Source organism: Podarcis bocagei, assembly GCF_964188305.1.
Source record: "Podarcis bocagei genome assembly, chromosome: 14".
Lineage (NCBI taxonomy): Eukaryota > Metazoa > Chordata > Lepidosauria > Squamata > Lacertidae > Podarcis > Podarcis bocagei.
Window position 1 is genome coordinate 21,454,050 of NC_138139.1, and position 22,601 is coordinate 21,476,650.

General features: G+C 44.3%; 1 protein-coding gene across 2 annotated transcripts in view; it reads right to left on the minus strand.

Moving 5' to 3' along the window:
• Window positions 1-22,601, minus strand: part of AGBL1 (AGBL carboxypeptidase 1) — a 413,198-nt gene that overhangs the window by 294,876 nt on the left and 95,721 nt on the right. For both annotated transcript variants that reach the window (XM_081171065.1, XM_081171064.1), the window contains exons 15-17: window positions 20,655-20,742; window positions 5,197-5,347; window positions 1,913-2,066 (exon numbers count right to left, since the gene is read on the minus strand). In XM_081171065.1, the coding sequence (XP_081027191.1) occupies window positions 1,913-2,066; window positions 5,197-5,347; window positions 20,655-20,742 (393 nt within the window). The remainder of the gene's footprint in view (window positions 1-1,912; window positions 2,067-5,196; window positions 5,348-20,654; window positions 20,743-22,601) is intronic.

The window sequence follows — 22,601 nt, forward strand, 5'->3', positions numbered from 1 at the left end:
GCCCTCAAGGTCAGCACCAGATGCTTCTACTGACACGGAAGAACTTGTGCACGAGGGGCCCATTGTGCCAATCCCACTCTGGACAAAGGCACTGGAGTTACCTTGCTCCACACCCACCCTAGTGGAAAAAGAGTCTCCCTTGCAGCATCAAACCTGATAACTGCTAAAGCATGTTGAGGTTCATTAAATGAGGAGGTTCCACTCACTGAATGTGCAGCTAACTACTCGAACTTGCAGCTCCTTTTCAAAGCTCAGTCTCAGGTTGACTGGTGCTGAAACTTGGCTTTTGTGCTTATGGAGTCTCTCTAGCATGGAGCTGTCCAGGGTGCTTAAGTTTGCCTCAGCCCTTCCCTACATAACCTCATCTTGCTCAATTTGCCCAAACCTGAACAGGATGTCAGGTTATATGGACCTCTGGTCTGATCCATCAGAGTTTTTCTTATGTTCTCATTGCTCACACCTGGTGCCTCGGATTCACAACCAGTACCCACCTTTTCTTGAAAGATTAACCCATATAAAAATGTTTTGAAATAAATAAAGTAAGTCAATTTAGTCTTGAGAAACCACATTGTATATGTTTGCTTTGGGAGGCGGCAGGTGGGTGGAGCTCTCTGGGAAAGCAAAATTATTGTAGACGTTGTCATTATGGAAGATTTGTATACTATTTAATTAACATAAACCTCTAAGTAGTTTTCATAAAATAATATAAATATTCATAAGAAAAAATACTGGGGGGGGGATTCAAGTTCATGAAAATATGAATAAAATTGGTGATTTTAAAAGCAAATATGCATTTAAAAAATACATTGGGACCCAGGACTTGCTGGTAAAGACATTTATTAATGGTGGTGGTGTTGTCTAGATACACATTCCTAAACAAAAAAGTTTTAGCAGGAACTGAAAATTACACTGCAAAGGCACCTGCTTTACTGCAATGGATTTTGAAAGGAAGTAACAGCAGGGGAAAGTCTTCAGCTCTGTCTTCAGCTCTGCTCCACTGCCTCTGCTGACTGGGTCTCCAAAGTTCTAGATGACATCCTTGCTGAAAGCCACATCTACCATCCATGCGGGTTATCCACAAGTGATGAAGGGAACTCCCATTTGTACCGGTGACAAAAAGGCTTTTAAACATTTACTGTGTTTTTCCAAAGCTTGGCCATTTATGAAATTGCAACAATGGACCCCCTTATCCCTTCCTCCCTGACCCATAGATTAGAGGGCTTGTCAAAACAAAGCCAGGGGAGTGAGGCATGGGGGTTGATCAAAGCTAGGAGGCAGGGAAATGAAATTTGGTATATCTCCCAAAAGCTATAATTAACCAAGCTGCTCAGATGAAATAAGTAAATACATGATTATTCAGCCTTGCCCGGAGGCAAGCTTGTAGCACACCACATGGTACAGTCCCTTTCTGACAATTCATCCAGCAAATCAAGTGGACTGCATACTTAGAACATCGCTGTTGTTATCATTCCTGGAGCATGCCTCAGGTCTGAGTGGGCACCTTAACTAGCAAACAGGCTACACTTAATATACATTGGTCCCTGAAGCAACTAGGTGCACAGCCCATTTCTGGCCATGTTGCTGAAGCAAGTGACATTATTTGGTGTTACAACCAGTTCAACTAGTTCTTCCCTTTAGAAAGAACAATATACCCATTCAGGTTTTCACCACAGTCCCTGTAAGCAGTGCTTCCAAAAACAAACATCAGAAAACACAGCCCAATCTGGGAGTGTTTCTCGACAGCAGTGAAAATTGGGCAGATAATCTCAGTTCAGCCCAGGGTTCCATCTGTTGCATTTTAATTCATTGCATATGACTGTTAAATGCACACTGTCACTCACATTGAGTTTCCAAATGGAGGAAGGCTACAAACCAAATGAAATGGACTAACTCAGAGGCATCCATGACTTACGGAACTGCTCCAGATCATCACTGCTTTCTGACTCAGGCATGGCTGTGATTGTCAGCAGGGGACAGGGGTTTCCTCCCAGAGTGTGACACAGAGTCTGCCTCCTGAAGAAGACTTTCTTTGCATTCCTGGCTTGCTCCAAGATGTCAAGGTGAGACTGGAGAGAGGGGGACAAAAGCAGGAGGACGTGTGAAAAGTCCATCCAAATAAAATCAAGGATCCTTATCATCCAGCACCCTCTTTGCAAAAATGACCAGTCAGATGCTCAACATTCACAAATCAGGGTTGTTGTTGTTGTTTTAATGTGCAATTGACCACAAAATGTGCAGTTAGGGGGAAACTGTGCAGCTGGAAAAATGGGCTGGGACGGGGGAAGACTAGACATGTCAGTATTTATGTGTTTTTAAAGCACTTAAATGATAGGAAATATGCGGGAGGGTATAGAGACAAATTATATAAAGGGTCTCATTTCCATACTTTCAAACTTCCCAGAATATATTAAAATACGTTCTTCTTGGGGACCTGGCCCTCCTCTTCATCACCTTCATCTTTGGGCAGTCTACATTTCATCACATCCTTGTAAATACAGTGGTACCTCGGGTGAAGTCCTTAATTCGTTCCGGAGGTCCATTCTTAACCTGAAACTGTTCTTAACCTGAAGCACCACTTTAGCTAATGGGGCCTCCTGCTGCTGCCACGCTGCCGGAGCACGATTTCTGTTCTCATCCTGAAGCAAAGAGCTTAACCCGAGGTACTATTTCTGGGTTAGCGGAGTCTGTAACCTGAAGCGTATGTAACCCGAGGTACCACTGTACCTGTTTTTGCACCTTAGCTCTGTCTCACACCTTGTGTTCCTTCTGCTGCAGCCAGTGCAAAACAGCTGGTCTGGGGGTCCACTCTGCCTATTGTGACACATACTATAAAAAATGCAAATATCTACCTGCCCAACAATGCAATCTGTCTCTGTGCACCGAGGAATTAGGCAGCTGAGCCGGACCCAGCCTACCAATTCAAGTGCTGCTGAGTGAAAGGTTGCAATGTCTGCATCCCCTTCACAGCAGCTCTTCAAAGGTTGAGTGGTGGTGGGGTTAAAAGAAGTGGCATCAGAGCAATGCAGCAAGCTGGCATTAACAGATTGTCTCGTCCCTTACAGACTCACCCCATACCTGAGCTCCGCAAGAGAAAGCCTCCTGCAGATACTATCTTATCAGGAAGTCTGTTCCTCATTGTGTCAGAATTGGACCTTTAGTGTGGCAGCACCTGCCCTCTCATTGCACACCAGACAGACGCCATCTCTGTTTCCTCTTCGGCACCTGTTGAAGACCTTCAATAAGCCTTTTAAGTGGAGTTATTTGTACCAGTTGGTATCTATTTTTAATGTATATAGTTTTAAACTGTACATATGCAGACACGCATATGTTTGCAGTTGTTTTAACTGTTTTAAGTATGCAATTCTTTTATATATATTTTTAATGTGTTATTACGAGATGCTTTGAGATATGCATAGGAAGCAATTCATAAATCAACTAAAGGACAACAACACTGGAGATTGGTTTCACACCCAATTCCCTTCATTTCAGCTCCTTCACCCTGCGTTAAAACAAGCACTCCACTGTACCTGCTGGTACCAAAACATTTTCTTATTGGTCCTGCTTCTGCCCAGTTATCATTGCTTTTGAAATCAAAGTTGGCCCTCTAGGTTCCACTTGTATGTGCTTGTGTGCAGCAAGACTCTATTAATAACTATTTTCATCTATCACCCTGGAGTAAAATACATTCATTCATTACTCAGAGTAACAGTGGCATTGAATACTGTCCCTCTGCACAGTACACAGAGGTGTGCTATAAATATGCTTTCAGTTATTAAATGCACATTATATTATGATCAGTGTTTCCAAGTCACTGTTTCCATATGGGATTTTATCATCTTTTCAAACGCATTGTGCAGGTAATTGAGCCCCTGAGTTGCTAAATCACTATGAATTCATTACTGATCTGAAGGGACACACACACACATTTTGCATGGACATATGCTGGAAAATAAAACCTAATGATGCACATTCATGAAATGGGTTTTTGTTCATCATCCAGTCTGCAAAAATGGAATTGTTTTCCCATGACAAAAAGTCAGAAGCTCTGGGAGAAAGTTGTGAGTTATTTTAGCTGACCTGGTCAAAGCCATCAGGAAAGCCAGATTCAGGAAATGAGTGTTTCTCCATACCTTAGTACACACAGGAGATACACCTTCAATTTATTTTAAATGTAGGGTAGGGTAGGGTAGTGCTGAACCTATTCCCCATATTTCATGGACATTTGTAGCATTGTCAAAAAAGCCCTACTTTTTTATTATTGTTTGGTAGTACTTGGAGAAATGTTAATTTGCATTCAGACTCTCTTATTTGCAGTCTCTCTCTCTCCCAAGACCCAATTAAATTGTTATTTCCCCCCAAGAAATACCATCATATAGCCAAATCTGACCGAGGACTCAGATGAACAACATCATCTCATTCACTACATGATTTCCACAGACCAATGACAAATCCAAGAAGCACAGCCCTCACTCACAATTGACTTGTTCCCCTCATTCATTACATAGCCAAAACTAATTTGCAACCGTACATGTAGACATTGTTTTCTTCCCTATATGGTCCTATAGCAAAGGACCAGCTGGTCAGGACCCTGGAGAGCTCCCTATAGCTACATTAGCACTTCCTAGAACTACGGTATGTCTGGGAACTATTGCCTCAACAGCAGGCTGAAGCCTTCTTTTATGAAGGCTGTAAAAATACCTCTAATCAGCTCACCTCCTCTGAGGGGCTGTCTAGTCATTTTAAGGCCCCCTGCATTTTGCAGTGCACTAAAGGACAATTGCATTTTGTAGAATTTTAATATTATGTACAGACTTTTTGCTTGTGATTTTGCTTGCAATTGCCATGAACAGCTTAGAGACTTTGTTATACTAAACAGTATATAAGTTATTAAATTGAATTTAAACTACTTTATTATATAATCTCTGGCTCCTACAGAGTAGAGGCAGTGAGGGTTGCATGGAGACATGTCCTCTGATCTATACAAGCCACGCAAAACCACGTCCTCTGTCCTGAACGCTCTAGGAGTGAGGGGAAGTGTGGCTCTGCAAACAACACCTCCACTCTGCCTCTGAGCCTGAGCGAAGCTCATGGCCAAATGTAGTGAAGCACTGAGCCTTTCCACATACCAGAATGCAAACTGAAATAAATTTCTTCCCCATCCCCAATCTGGGAATTCATCAGAGGAAAGAGTTTTACCATCATAGCAGAGTAGGTGTAGGGATAATGGTATGCCAGGTAGCAGACATCTTCCTTATGAGGGAAAACAATGCTGAAAGTAAGTGTGTAGCAGGATTTCCCATGGGTTTTTCCTGAAGCTGTAGCCACTGTGCAATTTTGGTAGTGGTTTCTGGTAGAAGGAGGGAGGGAAGGAGGGAAGGAGAGAGAGAGAGAGAGAGAGAGAGAGAGAGAGAGAGAGAGAGAGAGAATAACCTGTTATTCTCATTATTGCTGCTGTTGTTTATATACCACTTAATGCCCAGAAGGCTTCGAAGCATTTTACAAAATAGAAAACAAACAAACAAACAATTGCACAACACTGTTACAATACAGGGTAACTAAAAATACACTGTAATTAAAATATGCAGTGAAATAAATCCCATTAAAATATAAAGGGCCATGACTGAAATGAGCAATAAAACAATCCCATTAACATAACACAGCAAGTAAAACGGCAGTCAAAACAGGAGACTCTGGTCAAGAGATCAAGGGAATGCCTGTGTAAACAAGTGAGTCTTCTAGTGCCGGCAGCATGCCACTGCAGATGAGGCCTCTCATATTTCAGCAGGGAATGCCTGACTCAATAGGGTAGCAGAGGAGAATCATATACATACAGGTCCCGCTACCCAAACAATGCATTCCCAGGAAATTGTTCATTAGGCAAGCATTCACATAATGAGCTGATTATGTCTATTATTTCCTATGGGAACATTTCTAAGCTGTGATTTGTCTGTTCTTCTTCTCTCCCTCCACACTTTCTGCCTGAAACTGGTGTGGCCAATCAGCAAAACTCAGACAAAAGAAAAATGGGTTTGTCTGATTTCTCCTGCTCCCTGATTTGTCTGATCTCTCTCCCTTCCTCCATGTTTTCTCTTTCTGAAATGACAGCTGCCGACCAACAAAACACAAACAAGCAAGGAAGTGAAGGAACTCCAGCTGTTTGGATATCTGAATCAGCTGTATGTGGCGAGGTTTGGGTATAATTCTTTATGTTTGGATAACAGGGATTTCAGATAATGAGTTTTCTGATGGCAGGACCTGCATGTATACTAACAGGAATTTCAATTCTCCAAGTGCAAGTCCTGAGCTAATAAAAATGGCACCAGCCATACACAAGCAGAAGGAATCCCCATGCCCAGAGGACTCTGGAGGACAAAGGCAGAAATACCTCAATGATGATTTAGCATGCTCAAAGGGCGTGGAACAGTCAGTGGCGTAGCGTGGGTTGTCAGCACTCGGGGCAAGGCAAGTAATTTGTGCCCCCAACCCGTGGATTTGCACCCCCTAACCCCAAACCCCAGATGTTGCGCCTGGTGCGGCCGCCCCCCCTGCACCCCCATGCTATGCCACTGGGAACAGTGACTATCTGTTAGACAGTGTAGAGGTTCAGGGTGGTCACAAGGAACAAGGATAGAAAGCATAGAATGGAGTGGCTGAAATTCTAAAGAGGGATCACTCCATACTGCAATATTTTGTTGCAGGTCTCATTTTGCCCCTGGCTAATTTCTTAGATTCAATGAATTTCAATGCAACACTGAGCTTTTGAAACTGACTTACGACCACTGCAACCGGACTAGTGACTAACATTTCAGAGTCTCAGTTTTTCCAGTTGTAAGGTCAGATTTACCCCATTTCTGCACCAGTTTGTGATTTAAAACAAAAACATTTTTTTCAAAATGCACAAAAAATATGCATTTTCTCACACATTTTGCCTAATATGCATATTTTTGTATGTAATTTTGCCTAATATATGAATTTCTGCAAGCAGTTCCCCAATATAATGCAATCTTGGTATGTTTTTTTAACTAATATATTAATTTTTATATGTACTCTTAGGTTGGTGCACTGCACTAGAAGATACACAGAAGTGCAAGATTCAAAAGTTAGCTTCAGTTTATGTGTTTGTCTGGGGAATTCAATTTAGTGAGTTCATATTAAACATAAGAATGTAAGAAGAGACCTGTTGGATCAGGCCAGTGGCCCATCTAGTCCGCCATCCTGTTTTCTTATTGGTCAACTAGATGCCTATGAGTATCCTGCAAGCAGAACCTGAATGTAACAACAACTTTCCTCATTTGTGACTCCCAGCAACTAATATTCAGAGGCTATCCTAAGCTAGATGTGCCAACAGGCTGACTTAGCATAAGGCAGTTTCCTGAATTGGCCTTCCCATATGGAGTTGTGGTAGTCCTTAGGAACATAAGGAGAGCCCCGTTGAATCAGATGGTAAAGGTAAAGGGACCCCTGACCATTAGGTCCAGTCGTGGCTGACTCTGGGGTTGCGGCGCTCATCTCGCTTTATTGGCCGAGGGAGCCGGCGTACAGCTTCCGGGTCATGTGGCCAGCATGACTAAGCCACTTCTGGCGAACCAAAGCAGCACACAGAAATGCCATTTACCTTCCCGCTGGAGCGGTACCTATTTATCTACTTGCACTTTGACGTGCTTTCAAACTGCTAGGTTGGTAGGAGCATGGACCGAGCAACGGGAGCTCACCCCGTCACAGGGATTTGAACTGCCGACCTTCTGATCAGCAAGTGCTAGGCTCTGTGGTTGAACCCACAGCGCCACCCGCGTCCCTATGAATCAGATGGAAGTCACACCTAATCCAGCACCCTGTTCTCACAATTGCCAACCAGATGCCGACGAGAGGGTCAAAAGGAGGACTTGATCTCAACAACACCCTAGCCACTTGTGATTTCTACTTGTGAGCCAAATGATTTCTCTTCCATTCCTACTCCTGATCTGAGAACACAAAAACCAGGAGCGTCATTCCCAAAGGTTTGGTGTATGGGAGAGGCAAAGTTTGCAGCAAGCTTCAAAGGCATTCTCTTGTTGCATATATTCAAAATGAAACTAGGGGCGGGGGAGAGAGAGAGAGAAGCAGGGTATGCGGAAAGCATTTGTTCTTGTTAACTTTTCTATTAGGGTGACCAGATGGAAAGGCAATGGAATTACTTTTAATAGCGCTGGAGAAGGGATTTCAGCAGGTTCAGCTTCTCACACCACTGTATGACAAGCTGCACTAATCAAAATCCCCTCTCCTACACAATAATCAAAGGTACAGGAGTCCTGGTTTCTTTTGCCGATCCTAGTTTTGACTCTTTGTAATGACTGAAGGTGTAGCTGTTTCTGGTAGTAATACTCACCTGTGACAACATCTCCTCAGATTGCCTCCCTGTTTAGCATCATAGGAAGCTAGCTGCCTTATACTGAGTTCAGACCATGGGTCCATCTAGCTCAGTGCTTCCTACACTGACTGGCAGTGGCTCTCCAGGATTTCAAAGAGGAGTCATATCTAGCCCTACTTTGGAGATGCTAGTGAACCTGGGACCTTCTGCATGCAAACCTGATGCTCTACCACTGAGCTATAGCCCTTTCCCTAATTTTGAAAGTAAGACGCAGGTGGTGCTGTGGTCTAAACCACAGAGCCTAGGGCTTGCCTATCGGAAGGTCAGCGGTTCGAATCCCCGCGATGGGGTGAGCTCCCGTTGCTCGGCCCCTGCTCCTGCCAACCTAGCAGTTCGAAAGCACGTCAAAGTGCAAGTAGATAAATAGGTATCACTCCAGTGAAAAGGTAAACGGCGTTTCCGTGCGCTGCTCTGGTTCACCAGAAGCGGCTTAGTCATGCTGGCCACATGACCTGGAAGCTGTACGCCGGCTCCCTCGGCCAATAAAGCGAGATGAGCGTCGCAACCCCAGAGTCGGTCACGACTGGACCTAACGGTCAGGGGTCCCTTTACCTTTTTAAGCAGCATTGTAGGAAATTTACTATGGCAGATGGCTCCTTAGGCCTGCTGCCATCAGGTAATTTTGCAGCTGGTGGAGGCACTGATGGCCTTGCGCATTTGTGCACCCCACCCTGACCTGGAGCCAACCCAGGCAGAAAGCAGGAATGCAAATGTTTCAAATGTTTAAACAAAGGAAGGGTGGTTCCTGCAGATTGACCATGGCTGGGTGCTTACGCTTCTGCCACTTTCTGTGTGCGACAACTTTAGCCCTGCCTTGATTCTGATTAAACATATGCACGCACATGCGCGCACACACACATATCACACTCCCCAGGAAAATACAAATCTTAAGAACCGATGTTCCTTCTCTGTCCTCACCTGGTCTTTTGCAATGTATCATTTTTTCAAGAGCCAGCTTGAAGGGTGATGGTGAAAGAGTTCCCACTGGCTGAGATGAAGAGCCAATTCACGCATTTCAGAGCAACCGCATCGCACCAAATTGCATCCGCAAGTACATCTCAGACAATAATTTCCCCTGCCTAGCACCAATTATGCTGTTGCTAAACCTTCCCATTCTGAAGGACTCTGTGACACCCCTCCCCCTCCTATTGTTTTAAAAAAGATATCTTATCAGCATTGTATTAAAATGCAAAATATAAGGAAGAGACCGAAAGATGCAATTTCAACTGCTGAAATTTACACTAACTGTTTATTTCCCTTGTGTTGGTGTTGTTTTTATTCAGTGGGGCAAAGTCTCAAGATAATCATTCTCCTGAAATCCCATGGCCTAATCATAGCTTATTTTGTATGAGAGATAAAATAATTTGTTGACTTACAAGAATGAAATGGGTGGAATAGAAGCAACAGCAACAACATCAAGCTGATAGCTCAGTTGGTTAGACCCTGGTGCTGATAATGCTAAGGTTGCAGGTTCGATCTCCGTAAGGGACAGCTGCATATCCCTGCACTGCAGGAGGTTGGACTAGATGATGCTCAGGGTCCCTTCCAACTCTACAATTCTTTCACTCTATGATTCCTTTCAGAGCAGTCTTCCTCAACCTGCTGCATGCCAGATGTTTTGAACTACAACTCCCATCAGCCCCAATCAGTGTGGCCAATGGACAGGGATGATGGGAGCTGTAGTCCAAAATACCCGGAGGGCACCAGATTGGGGAAAGCTGTTCTAGACATTGCATTTCTTAACTCAGAAGCTGTCTTCCAACTTCCAGAAATGTAAGTTCTGATTTTGCTACCATAGTATTACTTTGCACATGCACAGAAGCATTCCCCGCCATCTATCTCAGGAGGTAGGTCAGAAAAGAAGAAAAATACATTCTCACACTGACTCCAATTTAGCTAAAGTTAGTGATGACTTACAGTATGATTTTATGCATGTCTACTCTGCTGTAATAATAAATAACAAGATGAAAGACTTACTCTGAAGTAAGTCTCATTGGGTTAGTTCAGGCACAGGCAAACTCAGCCCTCCAGATGTTTTGGGACTACAACTCCCATCATCCCTAGCTGAATGGGTCTTAACTCTTTTGGCTGCAATCCTACATCCTCTCACCTAGGATTAAGTCTCTTTGAACTTAATATGATTTATGTCTGTGTAGATAGCATAGCATGGAGCTGTTAGTCCCATTGAAATGGAAGAAACACTTTAGAACCAAACTACATGTTACATTAAACCTACTGAAAAACAATTACTTATGCAGAGGCTGTAGTTCAATGACAAAACACCTATTCTGCATGCAGGAGGTGTCATTCTTGATCCCTAAAATCTCCATTGAAAAAGACCAGGGATGAAAAAGACCAGGCACCCTGGAGGACTACTACCAGTCTCAGATAAGATTACAGGTAGAGAACCTCATGACTATAGAGACAATGCCTCTCTGTCTGGCCCTCAGAACTTTCAGCAGACCACACCTCCCCAGAAGCCCTGCTTCACATCCTCCTTGAGTGATTTTGCCTGGCTGGAATGTGTCCTTAAGCTCTGTTCATGCTTCTTGCTTGCCTGGATAGAGGACAGAAGGTGTGTGGGATGGGGGGGTTGTGTGTGGGTGTGTAAAAACTAGCCTGTTGTACAAAGGCACCATTTGCTCTGGCTGCTTTTGCCTCTGCACACTCAGTTCAATGACTGCAAAGTGGATCCTACAAGGATCCATATGATCAAGAGCCTTGTGTGATTGGGGATGTTGCTTACATGCAACTGTTCACACACATATATTTTTACTGTAATTTTACTGGTGTTAGCCGCCCTGAGCCCAGCTCTGGCCAGAAAGGGCGGGGTATAAATAAAATTTATTATTATTATTATTATTAGCTCTCTCCGCAGCAGATGTTGTGCTGAAGAGACGGGGTGAAGCATGCCATGTTGCGGGTGGAGTCAGAGGTACGTTACTCCCTCCTATGCTAATACACAGAGGAGGCCATTTGGAAAAAGGCTTAAGCTTCCCCTAGTTTACAGTTATATGCATGGGATAGCATAGATGGAATGAACCATTTTCTCCCCTTCCTCATATTAACTGTGTATGATCCACATTACGTCTGAGAGCAAGCAACTTTGCCAAAGTCACCCACTGCAGCTGATGACCAAACTATAATCTGACTCCCTGTCCTAGTCAGACACCCAAACCATAACACTGGATCACACATTCTTAAGCAATTAGCCTCTGACACAGCCTGAGCTTGTGATTGCAAGCAAGACCTATTGAGTTCTTCAGAACTTACTTCCAGCCCTAATAAGTGCTCTAAACTCAACAGCCTTTGCAAAGCCAAAGAAAAAAGAGCACCAACATTAAGAAAGAGGATATTAATCCAAATCACAATGCTATTAGCATGCAGACTCAATTCGCTGTGCTTTTGAGTCACTTTATAATAGTCAAACCCTAAAGCAAGCTATTTCTCCTTCAAACACTTTGCACTGTTTCCAGCACAGCTGGCACCACCAGTTAATTAATAATCATCATAATTATTATTGTTGCTATCATCATCACTTACTGCGCACATTGTTTTTCATGTTCAAAGTGCTTTACAAATGTTATTGAATTATCCCCCACATCTCCCTTCTTCAGCCAAATTAGCAAGACCAGAAGGCAGAAACTATTGCTATCATTATCCAGATTTTGTAGCATGGGAATGGAAAGAAAGGCAACAAATGCAAAACACACACACACACACCCTGGTTTGTATTTGATGGCAGAGATCAATATCACAAAAGCTCTGTCTTATTTGTGACGTGAGAACTGCCACACTGTGGCTAGTGCTGAACCAGAAGTTCTCAACTGTGAACTTCCAACTCGGATTTTGGCCTGTGAAAGGAACAATGGAAAGGGTCCTTCAAACCCCTGTCAATTGTTTTTCGTTTTGTGGGGAGAGGGATGGGTGGAATTGAGGGCATTACACCAGCAGCATTCTTCCCCCAGCATCCATCAGCTCATAGCTGCCATTTGTTCCTCCCCAAAGGAACATTACCCTATAACAGGGTCCAACGAATGGTCCATCTGAGTTCACCAAAGATCCTTGTTGGGTCAGATCAAACATCTATCCCATTTCCCACAGTGGTCAACCAGATGCCTCCGGGAAGCCCACATGCTCAAGAAGGGCATCTGCTCTCCATGGTTTCAGAAGCAGGAGCCTTTCCCAGCCCTACCTGGAGAGGGCAGCGGTTGAATCTGGAACCTTTTCCCTGCAAAGCATGTGGTGTACTACTGAGCAATGACCCTTCTCTTCATCAGAAGCCCTCATTAGATCAACTCTACATCATCCTAGATATATATAATCAACTGGAAGTCAGGTATTTAATGTCACCAGTCCCATGCTGTGGAGTGTTCTAAAGATTCAGCAGGCATCCTTGCTAACTGACCTTCAAGGAGGATGGAGGGGAGAAGTAGAGGCACATATTCTTCTCTGCCCCACTTCTGACCACATGCCTGTGCAAGGTCACTGAATTGGTTCAGGGTAGATCATCCCAGGTCAGATTGGGGCCACTCCAAAGCAGCAGCAGAAGAAGAGTTTGGATTTGATATCCCGCTTTATCACTACCCGAAGGAGTCTCAAAGCGGCTAACATTCTCCTTTCCCTTCCTCCCCCACAACAAACACTCTGTGAGGTGAGTGGGACTGAGAGACTTCAAAGAAGTGTGACTAGCCCAACGTCACCCAGCAGCTGCATGTGGAAGAGCGGAGACGCGAACCCGGTTCCCCAGATTACAAGTCTTCCGCTCTTAGACACTACACCACACTGGCTCTCCAGACTGGACCTTGAATTGGATGGAGGGGCCCATATACAGCCCTAGTTTACAAAGTCAGCAGAGTAAAGTAGAGAAGCTAAGGACTGTAGAAGGTCAGTTTGCAGATCAAGGAAAACACGAGTGCTCTTTGCAGGTTAAATGAAAGAGGCAAGGGGGGGCAGTATGGACTTGCACAGTAACTCTTCCCTCCTCTGCTGTAATTTTGGGCATCCTCCAACTTATGGAAGCCAGCAGTCTACAGTAGTGCACTTCTGATCTAGAAGGACTGATCCAGGTCAAGAGCATCTAAGAGCCCAAGACAAGCCTGCTAGTTCAAGCCACAGGACCACCTTGTCCAGCAGTCTGTTCTCACAGTGGCTGACCAGGTGTCTGTGGGAAGCCTACAAGCTGCCCACCTGTGATTTCAAACAACTGGTATACAGAGGCATAATCAGAGTAAAACCATTGAAATCAATGGACAGGACTACCTTAGGTCCAATAATTCAATGCATCTACTGTGGGTAGAAATTAGTTGGATACAACCCACTGCAATGTAGCACCAAGTTGAAGTGGAATATTGTTGCACAAAGAAAAACACAAGCGCATTACCAAAGAGCGTTAACAACAGATTGCACAACAAGAATCAGCTGTTGCGCAGGGGGGAACATAGGTACATTGCCAAAGAGTGCTGTGCAATGGTATCAGGTGTTGCACACCAAAAATTAGCTGTTTCACACAAAAAAAGTTTCCACTAGTGCAACAGCTGCATTGGACTCATTTGTTGTGCAGCCTTTAAACTCTGCTGTCTACTAGGGTTAGGCCTCCGTGTCTCCAGAGAAACTGAGGAAATCAGATAAAGTTCTGGTTGCTTGTGACCTTCTGCATTAGGAACCAGCACCCACACACACGCACACACACACATGCACACACACATCAATGCTTTTCTCTTTCTATTTTTCACTTTCCCATGTCACAAAGGACACCAAACAGCCAGCAGGCAAAAAAGAAAGGAAAGGAAAGGAAGTGGATGTGGAGAGAGGGGAGTAAGAAACTACATTTGTACTGATCTGGGCAGAATTTTAACTACTGACCTAGAAATAAAAAGTTCAGCATCCAATTACCAAGCCCTTGAGCCATCCAGCTTTGCGACAGCTCAGGTGGGGTTAGACAATGAACTGGAAATGAACTGTGGAACGCAATGCCCTGATGTGCCATTGGGAGCCTCACGAGCTGCCGCTGATGCTCCTTAAATAATCAGCTGGAAAGGAACATTATTGCTCTGTGTGTAATAATTGTAAACAGTTGCCAAGACAGCAAACAGTGAATTAGATCATTTTATAGGGGCTCCCGCAACATCCCCCCCCCTTCGCTTTCCCACACAGGCACTAGTGTATAACTGTCACTTTGCAGGCAGGCAATAAACCAGAGCAATGGCGTTGGCAAAACCCTTTTTGACAGAAGGTTTTCTAATAATCTCCATAACGTGTTTGGTTTGGGGTTTTTTTAACTCTCTCTCATGGGAAGGGAAATGATGCCAGAGCAGAGACGTGGGCTGCCACATTTGTCTTCTTTGGGAGTGAGTTGTCCCTGCTCCCTGACCGCACACACATACCTCCAGAGGAAGACAAATGTGAGTGGAGTTCGGACAGTGTGTGATCTGCAGACTCGTACATCTCACTTCCCTTTGTCCTTCAGCTCAGAGCAGTCATTCCTGAACTGTGACTAGTTAACAGGAAGAGTGATGCTGCTGTGGCATATGTTAATTAAACACTCTGCGACTGCAACAGTGCTTGGAATGAACACGTTCAATTTAACAGAGTCAGTTGAATTACTTCAAAAATCTCTGAACTGCACCTGAAAGAAGCTCCCACAATTGCCAGGTTAAGCGAACATGAATAAAGTTCATTTTGGAGTAGAATTTGGAGTGTATAGGGTTAACCTCCTGAATGTCCTACATCTGGGGAGGAGCTTCCTACGTAAAACAACGTGCGGACTTTTCCTTCTTCTCACATGGAAAGCAATCGCTGATCGCTCTGCTGCTGCCTAGCAGGATTTATGCACAGAGGAAACATGCTGGACAGGCAGCAATTCCACATAGAACTTTGCACAATTTCTAATTCATCTTCAAGTTCATTCTCTCTCTCTTTTCCTATCTAGACCCTTTGGGCCTTTAAGCTTAAAAATTGCAATTGTTAGAAAAAACAAATGTTTAAAATTCACATTCTGCTGTGTGTGTGGGCGATAATATTCCCTTAGTCTTCTTATGTATATTTTATACACCAGCACAACTTGTAGCATTTTGAAGGCTGAAAAAATATATATTGCCAGGGCCCATTTGGATGACTTCAATTTGAATTGGACATTAATGAAGCTGGTTGGTTTTGTAAAGTCACTGACGTGAACTGCACATGGGTTTCAGGGAGAGAGGCATGGAAATCATTTGGCAACTGTACGCCACAGTGTTGAGATTCCAGGTTCCCCAGTCTTGAATCTCTTGAGCCACATGTCAAAAGAATTCCAAGAAGCAGGTCACGTCCACTAACGTCCATAGGTTTGTTCTGAGTAGGACTAGCATTGGGGACCATTGAGTGGACTCAGACATATAATTCTCCCTTCCCTCTCTCTGTTGCAAATTGAAATTGAAAAACTCCTCAGGACTGAGACCTGTCTTCTTATATTTGATAAGGTGTTGTGCATATTTGATAAGGTGTAATGGCTGGGTGTGTGGTGAATAGACAGGTTTGGATCCAATGTAGCACTAAGCTAAAGTCATTTAGTGGTATTTTTTTCCTTTGGTGAAATGTTGTACAAGAGAATCCATAAGCAGGTGGCTAGTAACTTAGTTGCACAAGAGATTTGCAATCTGTTGTGTACAGTGGTACCTCGGGTTACATACTCTTCAGGTTACATACGCTTCAGGTTACAGACTCCTCTAACCCAGAAATAGTGCCTCAGGTTAAGAACTTTGCTTCAGGATGAGAACAGAAACCGTGCTCCGGCGGCGCAGCAGCAGCGGGAGGCCCCATTAGCTAAAGTGGTGCTTCAGGTTAAGAACAGTTTCAGGTTAAGAACGGACTTCCAGAATGAATTAAGTACTTAACCCGAGGTACCACTGTAATGAGTTTCTACTAGTGCAGCTATTGCATAGGATTCCTCTGTTGTGCAGCGTTAACGTTCTCACACCCACTAGCACAAGAGTGGACAGGGAATGCTGTAAACAATCCGTAATTACTGTAGCTACTAAAGTTAACTTGTATGTTTATGGGTGTGCCTGTATGTTTGCAAGCACTGTTATCATTCTACTTCCATAAAGTTATTCATTTGCTGTTTGGAAGTGCATTTCTAAAGCACAGTAGGGTCCTGATCTCTCTCCCTGCGCCAGAGAACATGGAACATGTTGTGGGCAACTTTGTTACACAATGGATCGTGCAAACCTGTTTCACAACGAGTTCCGCCAGCACAACTGTTGCATTGGGCTTCCTCTGTTGTGTGACATTAAAACACACCTGTCCACTAGCACAAGAGAGCTTTGGATGCAGCCCAGTGCATCCAATAATGAACAAAGGAGGGCTTCCACCTTGGACATTTGCACTCAAATTGTGTGTGAGTGTTGGGCAGGGGCAGAGGGAGTGGGGTTCAGGAACTATGCCAAATCTTGTTTTAAATGCACTCTCTGTATTGCAAAAACCCACATTCCCCAGGCCTATTTGCATTCCTGGATGAGTTTCAAAGTAGTTTCTGGTCCTTCAGCTGTTCATAATAATAATAATAGCATGTATATAGAGTGTTAGAGTATCCGAAGTGCTTTGCATTCATTAGAACAGTAATCTTCAGAACAGTCCTGTCATATCAGTAGGTCAGTATTACTTTTCCTGCTTGTTACAGATGTGTAGAGGGCGAGGAAAAGCTGATAGATGGTATTCTCCCAAGGCCATCACTGGCAGAGGTATTCCCCAGGTCACATCTAGCATAGGAAGTTGCCTTCAACTGAGTCAAACCATTGGCTCCATCTTGCTCAGCACTGCCTACACTGACAGGCAGAGGCTCTCTGGGGTTTCAGGCAAGGGTCTTTCACAGCCCTACGGTGGTTGAACCTGGAGCTCCTGCATGCAAAGCAGATGCTGTACCATTGAGCCATAGGCATTTCCTGCATTGCCTGAAGTTAATTTGCCAAGGCTGAGCTAAACATTCAGTTTCAATTTTGGGACTAGGGCTGGTGCAGGAGCTGCCAGAAGCTTTGAACCCATCCACTACCTCAAATTGCCCTTCTTCACTGCCAGTTGTTTTGCAGTGTGTTCCTTGCAGCTGCTGCCATCGTTGGTTTTTGTCCTACAATTCCTTTCTGAATGATGCTGAAAGGCGTTCTGAATGATGCATAGTTCAAAGCAGAATTGATGGGAAAAGAGAAATGGTGGAGACCAACCAGCAGAAAGAGCACCACCATTGATAGGTTCACCTCTAGGCCCGTTTTTATTTTCATTGCTGCCCATAAGGGCTATTCATCAGTATTAAAATTATATCAAACAATACGAAAACTGCACCCAAATTTCACAGATGGGAAAATGGGAGCCCATCCCACTGTGTATTCTCCCAGGTCGGACTGGTGAGGCTTGAAAAATAGAACACCTTTAGGAATTTTATCAGAAAAAGTCATTTCTGAGAAACTTCAGCCTACCAATTATCTAAAGAAAATTGATGATGTGTGAACTGGGAAATCAGATTAGATTAGTAGAATCCAGGCAGACGTTGGGGGCAACAGTGATCCTAGACAGATATATGGGTGGATAGGAATCAGATGACAGAGATGAAGAATGAAACCTTTCCAGAGCACATCAACATAAAATTCAGCACATTTCATATTCTGGGGGAACAAGCGGGGGCAGGGGGGAGAGAGAGAAAGAACAAGCCAGTCCTATCCCATCATCTGTAGCCTATCCCTTTCCAGATTATGATTAAGAACTTAATTGCACTTTCACAGTTTAATCGTACCAGTCAGCTGCTATTTAATCACTGCACAATAACGGCCTTGTTAATGACATTAGGGCCCATTATGACTGTAATCAGCCTATAAGCCTTGCATCCCCTACATCTGCTTGCGCCCAAGTCTGCCAGCACTCGGGAAAGTCGTTCATGCCAGGAGAAAGCAGGAGGGAGGGAGGACATGCAAGGAGGGGAAAGGGGGCCATTGATCTGGCTGGAAAGTGGAGCGAGGTTGCTAGATCAGGATGGAAAGGGAGGAGGAGGAGGAGAATAAGGAACAGAGTGTCATGCAGTGAAAATCTCCTGTTAAAAGCTAGCTTGCAACAAGGGCCTAAGAGGTGCTCTAAAAATCATAAGGAGTAAAGAAGTGGGTGCCCACCACCTAAAATCAACTAATTGAAATTGCTTCAGAATATCAACAGCAGAAGGAAGAGAGAACATTGTTTCCCAAGGCAGCTAAGGGATCAAGGTTTTTCTTTTCTTTTCTTACATTATGGAGTACTGCCACCTCTCTTTTTTGCTGCTCATGGCAGCCATTTTGTGCGGGCACCCACAGCCCTTGAGTGGGATTTCTTTCAGAGAGGCAAAATAGTACATTATTTTCAAGGTGAGGAGCTTTTCATTATAGTGGGAATAGAGAACATCAGACCCCAGGAGCTAAAGCCAACCATCAAGCCCTATCTGTCTGGCCCTCAGAACTCTCCTCAGAACATACCCCTCATTGGCCCTACTTCACACACTCCTTAGGAGTCTTGGCCTGGCTGGAATTTGTCCTTGAATGCCATCTGCTGGCTGGCTGAGAGGGGTGTGTGAGTGTATGCAGAAACTAGCCTACTGTACAAAGGGGAAATTCTCATTTGTTGCTCCGCCCACTTTTGCCTTTGGTCATGCCCACCAATGGCATATGCCACCCATCTAAAAAGGTTGCACAGGAAGGAATGCAGCCCTTGATCTGAAAAAGGCTCCCCAACCTTGCATTACAACAACAATGGTTTCCCCCTCCTTTTTTTTTTGTTTTGATTAAAACGCTTGTTTACTCCTGCCATAAACAGCAGTAGTAGAGTCACTACCAGTGGTCACCCATTCCAACACCATGACCAACCCTCAATGCTGGGGCACACGTGTGTGTGTGTATTTGTGTGTGTAGGGAGTAGCAGCATCCATTGGGGTTCCATCCTACTGATAGCAAATCTACCACTTTCATTTCTTTGTTTGGAAGGGGGGAAAAACAAGTCTATCCCACCCATCATTGTTGCCAAGGCAACATTATACGAAAAGTAAAACAAGCTTTCAAAAAGCATCGGGTGGGGGGGAGAGAGAAATTGCTCCTGATACTAAAAACACATAGAATTTTCACACCTACACAAATGAAAGTTGCAAGGGGTTTTGAAGGAGGAGGGCTGTCCTCAACCCAACATGTAGGTCAAATGTTTCTATTGGAGAAAATGTCACTCAGCATTCATGCTTAAAGGTAAAGGTAAAGGGACTCCTGGCCATTAAGTCCAGTCGTGACCGCCTCTGGGGTTGTGGCGCTCATCTCGCTTTATTGGCCGAGGGAGCCGGTGTTCAGCTTCTGGGTCATGTGGCCAGCATGACTAAGCTGCTTCTGGCGAACCAGAGCAGCACACGGAAACACCATTTACCATTCCGCCGGAGCGGTACCTATTTATCTACTTGCACTTTCACGTGCTTTTGAACTGCTAGGTTGGCAGGAGCTGGGACAGAGCAATGGGAACTCACCCCGTTGTGGGGATTCGAACCGCCGACCTTCTGATCGGTAAGTCCCAGGCTCTGTGGTTTAACCCACAGCGTCGCCCGCATCATGCTTACGGAATTAAAATTGGAAACATGGACAAAGCCCTCATGAAAATTCACCTGCATTTTAGTGCACATTTCTCCTAATATTTTGCCTAACATACACATCTTTGCAAAGAACTTCCCCTAATATAATGCATTTTTGTATACTATTTACACAAATATATACAACCCACCCAACCCCTGCTCACTTTACCCCAGCATATGCATTCTTGCACGCAGCAAGAGAACTGCTCTGCAAAATTTGGAGAATTGTGAATTTTAAATAATGTCTGGCTTTGAGTTTGAGTATTATGTATTACATACATTCAGCATTAAATGAGAACTGAAATGAATTTCTCCCCCATTCCTATCTGTATGCATGTATTTAAAACTAATAACTATTTTTAAAAAACAAAACACTAACTTGTGTGGCTAGTAGGTGACTGTAGTTGCATCCATTGCAAATGGTTGCCCACAAAGAGAAAGAAACCTTCAGACTGAAAAATGTTCTCCCCACCACTGCCCTAGAAAAAACAACAAAGATGTTTTTGATCTCCATCATTTTGTAGCCCCTGTGATCTGCATTTACAGGGTGAAGTAGAACTGGTAGTGCAAAGTTAATGGGGTAATAATGACTAGCAGGAGAGGAAGGAAAGCCCAAGCAACATTCTGGAAGAGGAGGTGGAGTACACTTACTTGTAATAACAGATATCATAGCCCACCCGAATCCAGTGAGGTCTGCCCTGGAGAGCTTCCTTCACTGAGTACATGACTGGTTGCATGCCTACACAAAACAAAGGCAGTTTTTAAAAAAGCGATATGATGTCCTCTGCAACTGCAAAACAGCTGTTTTACCCAGGACATTTCTTAGGTGAAGACAGACACTTTTCAGGTGAAGTCAGACATAATATTTTCAGGGCAGTGAGGTTGCTCTGAAAGCAGTTCTGCACATACTTTTCTCTCCAGAATTGAGCACTGAAGGGCAGGGGAACTCATTGGTTCTGCAAGTTTGAGGCAGAAACAAGCTGTGCATGGCAGTAATCAGTTTCTTGCTGTGCGCAGCATAACGTCACCAAGAAACTTTCCCTGACCCAAAACAATGGTGCAGATTTGCATATCCCTGTCCTGTTCTTCATTAATAGAAGGGGTGTCCTCATGTTGCATTCGACTGTACAGGCTTTGTGCCCAAACAGTTGACTTGCACAAATGAACATGTTGCGCTATTTCACACCAATACCTGATAATGTTTAAAGACAGCTTGTGACAAATCAATAGGGATATGCAAAAGTTCATGCAGTGGCTTTAAAAAAATGTGGCTCTTTTAAACCAGACTTTCCAACTGAAACTTTGGGCAAGGGGCAAAATGGATGGCAACAGTGGACTAGATGCCCCTTATGATCCCTTCCAACTCTACAATTCTAAGATCTGATACTGTCATTTCAACCATGAAGGCAGGAGGAAGTTGGAATTGTCTCATGGATGAGGGGCATGTGTTGTGAATTCCCATTATATATTTAGTCTGTCTTCACGATATTCCCCACCCCATCCCACACTCATCCCACAACAAAAAGGTAAAGGTAAAGTTAAGTCCAGTCGCAGACGACTCTGGGGTTGTGGCGCTCATCTCGCTTTACAGGCCGAGGGAGCTGGCGTTTGTCCACAGACAGTTTTTCCGGGTCATGTGGCCAGCATGACTAAGCCACTTCTGGCGCAATGGAACACTAAAACTAGAACAGCGCATGGAAATGCCATTTACCTTCCCACTGGAGCGGTACCTATTTATCTACTTGCACTTTTTGGTGTGCTTTCGAACTGCAAGGTTGGCAGGAGCTGGGACCAAGCAACGGGAGCTCATCCCGTCTCAGGGATTCGAACTGCGGACCTTCTGATTAGCAAGCCCTAGGCTCTGTGGTTTAACCCACAGTGCCACCCGTGTCCCCACAGGGCTTAGATCCGTGGCCCCACATGTCTATTTGAAAGCCCTTATTCACTCATATGTCTGGGTTTTGAGATCTTCTGGGGAGGCCCTTCTCTTGGTCCTACTACAAGCATTCTTGGTGGGGAGGCAGGAAAGGGCCTTCTTAGTGGTTGCTCCCAGACTCTGGAACTTCCTCCCTGGAGAAACTAGACTAGTTCCCTCTTTGTTCTCCTTCCTCCAACAGATGAAAACTCCCGTCACAGAGATTCGAACTGCCAACCTTCTGATCAGCAAGCCCCAAAGGCTCAGTGGTTTAGCCACTGCCAATTCTCTGCTTAGTTTTCATTAAGGCAAATACATGTCAAGAAGCCCTTAACTTCTTTGCTTTTAAGAGAATGCCTTTTAATCAAGATCATCAGGTGACAGATCCGGAGAACATAGCAAACATTTCTCCAGGGCAATAGATGGAACGTATCCAAACTACAGACACAAATCTCATTTAACAGTCACTCTTTGGTAAATGGGAGAGATGGGGGTGGGCAAGGTTGAGATCTCTAGAAGAGAATTCTCAATGCTCTCACCGTTACAATTCCTGGAATTCTTTGGAGGAGAACATGGGAATTAAACATTTTTTAAATGGGGGGGCATGCCTTGTCATTGAGCAACATGGAGGCCTAACTCTGCATCTCTGCCTGGAATCAAAACTAGTCAAACGGCATAGAAAA